At 55.3% G+C, this 7,859-nt stretch overlaps 1 protein-coding gene across 1 annotated transcript; it reads right to left on the bottom strand.

Moving 5' to 3' along the window:
• Positions 1-1,057: 1,057 nt before the first annotated feature.
• CRABP2 (cellular retinoic acid binding protein 2) lies at positions 1,058-6,814 on the bottom strand. The gene is made up of 4 exons (XM_010356407.1): positions 6,524-6,814; positions 2,335-2,513; positions 2,002-2,118; positions 1,058-1,531 (listed from the first exon to the last, which is right to left on the bottom strand). The coding sequence occupies exons 1-4, from the start codon at positions 6,591-6,593 to the stop codon at positions 1,481-1,483; spliced, it is 417 nt and encodes a 138-aa protein (XP_010354709.1). The 5' UTR covers positions 6,594-6,814; the 3' UTR covers positions 1,058-1,480.
• Between the last annotated feature and the right edge of the window lie 1,045 nt (positions 6,815-7,859).

Below are 7,859 nucleotides of genomic sequence, written 5' to 3'. Positions count from 1 at the left end.
GGCACCTGTAGTCTCAGCTACTCAGGAGGCTGAGTCAGGAGAATGGCGTGAACCCGGAAGGCGGAGCTTGCAGTGAGCCGAGATTCCACCACTGCACTCCAGCCTGGGCAACAGAGAGACTCTGTCTCAAAACAAAACAAAACAAAAAAAGAGAGAGAGAGAAAGAAACAGATGAGCAGGATGTATGGACAGGGAGAGGTTGATGACCGTCATTGAAACTATGGATCCAGCCATACCTGAAGCCAGATCCAGCTGGAGCTTCCTAGTACATAAGCCATTAAATTATATTACTTTGTGTTTTAAAAACACAAAACAACTGGCTGAGTACAGTGGCTTGCAATCCAAGCATTTTGAGACGTTGAGGCAGGAGGATCGCTTGAGCCCAGGAGTTTGAGACCTGGTGTAGACCTGAGTGTGGAGGCTCAGGGAGAGGGTTGGAGGAGGATCCAAGGGACCTGGAAGATTTAGAAGCCAGAGGCAGAAGGGCATGTGGGAGATTGAGGCAGGGAGGAAGGATGGTAGCCGAGATGGCTTGTCTCTGACACAAAGGGCTGACAGGCAGGATGAGACCTCTCACCCAAAGGCCCAGGCAGCTGCAAGGCCAGCTTGTGGGTGTTGATGAGCTCATCTGGAACCATGTGGGAGGCCAAGGCCAAGCCTGGGATCACCCATGGGCTGAAGTTGGAGAGGGAAGCAACAGTTGGAGGAGGAGGAGGAAACTGTCACCATAATAGAAAACATGGGAGAAGGTGGGAGTCAGCTCCTCAGAGCCCAGTGCCCCAGCTGAGAAGTCAGGAGGAGGAGGCCCTGGTGACCTTGGAAGCCAGAGCAGGACACCAAGGAGGGACCTTGGAGGAGGGAATGTGGAGGTGAGGCTTGTGGATTCAGCAGCAAATGAAGGGGTGGTGGTTAGCAGGGTGACCAGAAGGACTGTTCCCTCCTGTCGTGTAACTCAGTTCCATGCTATAGAAACACAAGTCTTTCCCACACTACATTTCAGAGGCAAGGTTGAACTCAGGTGACTTATCTACCCCCTGCCCAATGAGCCAGAGACAGGTTTTATTTTTTTAAAACATTTTAATAAAATTAACAAATAAATATTCTAAACTGTATAGGCTACAGGGACAAAAGGTAGAAGCCAGAGGGCCAGTCTTTCCTGCTCAGGCCCTTAGGTCCCCTTTAGAGAGACCCTGCTCTGGCCTGGTTTGGGGCTAGGACTGCTGACTTGGGGAGGCAGGGAGTGAACCCGGAATGGGTGATCTGGGCTCTTGCAAGCCATTCCTCTTTGTTGGTGTATACGGGAGGAGAGAAGAGGTCAAAGAAAGCAAGACCTTGCAAGAGGCATCCCAGTGACCCCTAGAAGTGACTGGGGTAAGGGGAGCACTATCCTAGAAGAAGGGAGTGGGAGGGAGGGGGCAGTGAAGCAGGGCGGTGAGCCTGGCCAGTGGTGGGCTCTGGCCGCCATTCTACCCGTGGTCACTCACTCTCGGACGTAGACTCTGGTGCACACAACATCATCCGCCGTCATGGTCTGGAAGGACAGAAGTAGTTGTTAGCCTGAGAGGCCCCTGGGGTCCTGTGGCTTTGGAGGGGAGGGTTGAATGGAGGTACTCTGCTCAGCCTCCAGGTCCAAACCTGCTTCTTGGCTCAAGACCAATAGACAGGAGCTGGTCCCAGAATACCCAGGTGTCACTGGAGGGAGGATGGTAATAGAGCCCCCGCGGCCTGTCCTCCTCCTCAAGCCAGGAAGATCTCCCTGGAGAACTTCTGGGACGCCTCAGTACATGCCCTTTGCTTTGCATAAAAGGAACACCAACCATTTCTAATTCACACAGGGCACTGTATGGCATAGGGACACGTTAGTTCTGTCCAAGCAGTCCCATCAGGAGGGTGCGGAGTCAAGCCATGGTTGTTCTTGAGTCTCCTGCACCCTGGGGTCTCCCAGAGAATCTCAGAAGGTAGGGCTGGGTTTGCTATTAGTGGGGAGGAGGGAGGACTTACCAGGATCAGCTCCCCATCATTGGTCAGTTCTCTGGTCCACGAGGTCTTGGGGCCCTCTCCCTTCAGGAGCTTCTGCTCACAGACCATTTTATTCTCGCTCTCCCATTTCACCAGGCTCTGCAAGAGACAGGTGGCCAAGTGAGCTGGGCCCATAGCAGGCGCAATGCATTGACAGGGATAAGGGAGAGAGCCGCTTTCTAGACCCCACCACTACCTAGGGATTTTCCCTAGTGGGAACAGAGAGAAGCTAGGAGTTAACTGCTAGCCTGGAAAATGGTAGATTGAGAGGCAGGGCGATGATGCCATGACCGTGGAGCCCCTCTTGGCACTCACCTTACAGGGCCTCCCATCGACAGTCTGCTCCTCAAACTCTTCCCCAACCTTGAAGTTAATCTCTGTGGTGCGCACGGTGGTGGAGGTTTTGATGTAGAAAGTGTCTCCCTCCTGTTTGATCTCCACTGCTGGCTTGGACGCTGCAGCCACAGCAATCTTCCTCAGCATCACATTCACCCCTGTGGGGAGAGTGGAGAGGCTCACCTTTTGGGGGGCTTTGGGCACCTCTCTCCCACCCTCCCCATGAGACAGTTGGAGCAGGCTGATTTGTGACTTGCTTGGGGTGGGTGTGTTGGGGGGTGCATCTGCCTGGTGCCTGGGTGTCTAGGAAAGTGCCTTGAAGGAGATGGCAGGCGGTGCAGCCCTGAAAGATGAGGGGGTTTAGGGAGGAGAGGGAGAGAGGCAGTGGCCTGCCCCTGGGGGTCCTGTTCCCAGCTGTGGCCCCACCTTGTTGAGTCAGCAGGCCTGGATTGGGCTCCCCAAGTCTCAGCTCTTCAGTCCCGGAATGTCCAGGGCCAGCTTCTCCCCAGCCCCCTACCCAACAAACATCCTGCTACTGGCTCTGGTTGTCTCTGTTTACTTCACTTTTGGCCTTTTGTCTACCCTGTTGACAGCTCATCGGAGTCACTGGGTCTGTACTCCTGGCCAAGCACAGGCCAGACCCCATCACTCATGTCCTGGGAAGTAGGAGCCATTTCCCTCTCTGCCCTATCTACCCACCCTATCTAGTGCTAGATAGGTCTTCATTTGCCCAATTTCTGCCCCATTCAAAAATGAGGAGCAGAGATTCCCAGCAATGAAAGAGGGCAGGGGCAGCCGCTTCCCTCTACAGAATGGTCAGCAGCCTGGGAAGACAGAGGCTTTGGAATAAGGTCATTAGGCTGTGATTTCCTCCTGGCTCAGCCCCCTTGCAGGCTGGGTGACCCTGAGCAAATGGCTTAACCACCCTGAGCCTTAGATTCCTCAATTGTAAAATGGAAATAACAGCTTCTTAAAAAGCCAGTCAAGGTTGGGTACAGTGGCTCACACCTATAATCCCAGCACTTTTCGAGGCCAAGGCAGGTGGATTGTTTGAGCTCACGATACCAGCCTGGGCAACAGGCTGAAACCCTGACTCTACCAAAAAAAAAAAAAAAAAAAAAAAAAAAAAAGCCAGGGCTGGGTGCAGTGGTTCATACCTGTAATCCCAGCTACTCAGAAGGCTGAGGCAGGAGAATTGCTTGAACCTGGGAGGCGGAGGTTGTAGTGAACCGAGATCATGCCACTGCACTCCAGCCTGGGCGACAGAGTAAGACTCTGTCTCAAAAACAAAACAAAACAAAACAAAACAAAACAAAACAAAACAAAAAATGTCCAGGCGCAGTGGCTCACGCCTGTAATCCCAACACTTTGGGAGGCCGAGGTGGGTGGATCATCTGGGGTTGGGAGTTTGAGACCAGCCTGACCAATGTGGAGAAACCCCATCTCTACTAAAAACACAAAATTAGCTGGGCATGGAGGCACATGCCTGTAATCCCAGCTACTCAGGAGGCTGAGGCAGGAGAATCACTTGAATCTAGGAGGCAGAGGTTGTGGTGAGTCAAGATCGTGCCACTGCACTCCAGCCTGGGCAAAAAGAGCAAAACTCTGTCTCAAAAAAAAAAAAAAAAAAGCCAATTGGAATGGTATGTGTTTAGGACTCAGCACACACAGTGCTAGGCATATGCTTAAGTTTTCAGGAAACAGTAGCTATTATTGTTGGTATTATTTTTACTGATAAAAGGAAGGCAAAGGGTCGGGTGCCATGGCTCATGCCTGTAATCCCAGCACTTTGGGAGGCCAAGGCAGGAGAATTGCTTAAGCCCAGAAGTTTGAGACCAGATTGGGCAACGTAATGAGATCCCACCACTAATAAAAAATAATAATAAAAATAAAAATAAAGGAAAGCAAAAAGCTGGGGTTCAGACAAAGCTCCCTTCATTAGGCACCATGCTCATCTGCCCTTCTGGAAGACTCCCATATCCCTGTCCCCTCAAGGGAACCCCCTCTGCCATGAGAAGAAGGGATAGAAAAGGAGCCTGCCCTTCCTGCTCTGTGTGATGTGTCCCCTACTCCAGGACCCCCCATTCCCCTCACAGGGTCTGGCTATCTCATTCAGCCTCTGTGAATTCAGACTCTCTGTGCACCTCCATATCCCAGCCCAGATTGGACCCTTCTCTCTGCTCCCCAGTTATTAACCGAAGTGGGGGAGATAGGAGACAGCGTCCCTCTGAAAGGAAGATGTGCAGAGCAGGGGGCCTCTCTGGATGGGCTCCAGGTCTAAGCTCCACACACCCACCTCACCTGGCCTGATCTGCTGCCCTGTCCTGGACTACAGCCAGGGATGCACTAGGTGGGGGTGAAAGGGCCCTCCACCAGGCAGCAGGATTTCCCTACCCCTGATCGGGCCAACTCCCTGGCCCTCCTCCAGACCTGGGTTCCTAGAGAAACAAATCCTCTTTCCCCTCAGCGCCAAAGCATACCTACCCTACTCCAAACAGAAGAGAGAGGGAGAGAGGAAGCCTTGTCCCTGGGGAGCCCAGGACCCCCATAGTTGGCTGCTGAACTCTTGGGTCTAGGGAGAAATGACTGAGGTCCCCAAGTCTTATTGAGATGGACCCTTGACTAGAGCTAAGAGGGGTGTGCCAGGACCGAAGTTCCTGCAGAGGCAAGGCTGAGTTCGGAGGAGACATCCCTTCAGCGAGCCCCTGGTGCCTGTGGAGCTGGGGGCCCAGCTCAGCCGGCCTTGACTGGCTCAGGACTGTGTTTGTGTAATGGATCTGTTTTTAATCTCCCCCCTGCAGGGCCTGAGGAGGGCACGTGGCTCAGAGAGACCCCGCAGAGAGGACAAACAGACTGAAGACAGACAGCAGGATTGGGGCCTTGATTCTTACTCTTCAGCTGGGACCTGGGGGTGTGCCAGGCCACCACCTCATCCACTGGGGACAGGAGCCAGAATCCAGAGAAGATGAGGAGGGAGTAGCATCTAGGCTTTCCAAAGAGAAAACTTCTATCTTTTTGTCTTTAAGTTCAGCAAGGACAGAGCGAGAAAGACTGATATGACTCCAAGAAGTATTGTGGTTAGATCGCAGGAAGAACCAACAGCAAGGAATGATGGAGATTCCTGCTCTCTGCAACATTCCAGACCGTTCTTAGATCCAGACTCACTCCTATAGTCCAGGGTGCCCTCCCTCCCCACCCCCTCGCCCAGCCCAGCCCAAGTAACCTCTCTCTGTTCAGTGCAGGAATTGAAGACAGCAGGCCTGTCCTTACGCTCCCAGTGACTGGGGTCCTTAACTATCGTCCATCTCTCCCCCAGAGCCCCAGATGCCTAGCCCAGTTGGCCCAGAGAGCACACAGAAAGTGGGCTGGGAAAGTGGGAAGGGCAGTCTGGATTGACTTTGTTTTCCCCACCTTTGACCAACACACCCAGTTGGGCTGCAGCTGATCTAAGATGTGGGGAGGGAGGTGGGAACCTAGATTTTTGGAAATGTGGGATTGGGGTTTCACACGAAACCATTTGTTGAAATCCAAGAAAGTGATAATTATCCCTAGCGATTTTAGAACTCTGGAGCTGCTCGCTGTAGTAAAATACTTGTCTCACAGATGGGGGTAGGGAGAGCAGAGTGGAAAGTGCAGACCGAGAGGAAAGGGGAGCTCAGGGGGCGCTGGGGCGGCAGATCACCTGGTAGGCAGAGCTGGACGCCTAGGGGTAATGAGCCTGCTCTGGGGATTGGGTTACCGAGGGGGGCACCGGGAAGGAAATTGGAATGTCTCCGGGCAGCTGGGCAGGTTAGGGAACCGGGGTCCCAGTCTGGATGCAGGGTTCGTGGCTCCACCAGCCCGCAGCTTCCGAACTGCGGACAGCCAGGTGCCTCGGCCCGCCGAGTCCGGCCGCTGAGGCCAGCCTCCACTTCCCCCAGAGGCCAACCTCGCGCTTCTGGTTTCTACGTGATTCACAGGCTGTGAGTCACCGCAATGCTGGCACCGTAGGAGAAAGCGGGATTTAGGCGTCGTGCCCAGCGCCCTGGGACCCGGACGCCTGGCACGTTTTTCAGGGATGCAGGCGCCCAGTGTCTCACTCCCTGTGGTCCCGCTTTCTTTTTCATCCCCACCTTTGAGGACTCCAGAGCCCCCCTTGCCCCACCTGGGCCCTCGAACATTTCCTTACCCAGCACTTTCAGCAAATCCTCGAAGTTTTCCGATCGGATGATTTTCCAATTGCCAGAGAAGTTGGGCATGGTGGCGGCGCGGGTGGCGGTCCCCTTAGACCCCTAGGGTGGAGCACTGGACACTGTCTTTTAGTCAAAAGAGACGTCGCCGTCGCCGGGTCGTGAGGTTCAGGAACCAAGTTACGACCAGGGACAACCCCAAAGCTGGCCTGGGCTCCAGCGCGGACAGCTTTTATACCCTGTGCGGAACCGCCCCTGCCCAGGATTGAAGTGGCCCCGCCTTCAGCTCCGCCCCCTCCCCCACTCGGGGGGGCCCTGCGCCCCCGCCACCAACCTCTGGATCTAGCCGGTGTGTGGGTCCAGGCTTCTCTGGGGACCGAGATAGCCTTCTCCTGCGCTAGTGAGTGGATGGGGAAGCGGACGCAAAGCCTGCACTTGAATTGCGCTGTCCGCCTAGGCGCTGGGAGCCAGCTGCGGGCGCAGATGCTCAGGGCTCGTGTATGGCTGTCCTCCACCCGAGTTCCTCACGTCTCGCCTGTTCGCCACCCATCCCCAACCTGACTTGGTGCATTCAACTCCTTGGCGCTGGACACCTGGCGACCCCACCCACCGGCGGATCCCAGATCTTGAGCCGTAGCTGACCGGGGGAAATGGGCAACTGAGCCCTGGCTCCATTGAAGCCTGAACTGGATCCAGTGGGACCACTTCGAACTCAGAGAGGGGCGGGGGAGCTCCGGGGTTCTGGGGGATTAGGGATCGAAGTGAGGCAACGGCGCCCCCTGCTGGAACAACTCGGAGAGGCTGGGCGTGGGTGCAACGGTCCCCCCACCCCTCCACCCTGCTTCGGGCTCACGTAGTGCCTGGGGACTCTGGAAGTAGTCGCCAGGTGACTCGCTCCCCTTAATGCGCTGGGCGGACACTGAAGGGTTAAGCAGGAGCCCAGGGCGCGAGGCTGGGAGGGCAGAGGTCACAGGCAATCACTTGATGCGAGGTCTTTATTAAAGCGCTTTCTCTGTCGCTTACTCCCCAGACCCCGAGGGGGTCTCCGTAGGCGGAAGGGAGGGAGGCGGGGACAGAGGCGCGGAGCCCTGGCGAGCTGCGCCGCCACCTAGATAGGAGGGAGGATGGGTGCCCGGGGAGAAGGCGGAGCAGGGTCTCAGGTGTCACCATCCTGAGCTGTAAAACGGGCGGAAGGAGCTACCTCCCCTCCCTTGGCGAGCGGCTTTGAAACGGGAGATCAAAGGGGGTGGGAGGAGGGCAAGGCTTCCTGCAGAGACCCGAGTGGGAGTGGGCGAGACCCCAGTGGAGATGGCAGGGAGACGGAGAAACAAAAAC

Source organism: Rhinopithecus roxellana, chromosome 8, assembly GCF_007565055.1.
Source record: "Rhinopithecus roxellana isolate Shanxi Qingling chromosome 8, ASM756505v1, whole genome shotgun sequence".
NCBI lineage: Eukaryota > Metazoa > Chordata > Mammalia > Primates > Cercopithecidae > Rhinopithecus > Rhinopithecus roxellana.
This window is presented reverse-complemented; position numbering and strand designations above follow the sequence as displayed.

Coding starts and splice junctions, on each gene's coding strand:
- CRABP2 (XM_010356407.1), bottom strand. CDS start 6,593: ATGCCCAACTTCTCTGGCAATTGGAAAATCATCCGATCGGAAAACTTC. Junction 2,514..6,523: donor GGATTTGCTGAAAGTGCTGG/GTAAGGAAATGT, acceptor CTCTCCCCACAG/GGGTGAATGTGATGCTGAGG. Junction 2,119..2,334: donor TCGATGGGAGGCCCTGTAAG/GTGAGTGCCAAG, acceptor TGTCTCTTGCAG/AGCCTGGTGAAATGGGAGAG.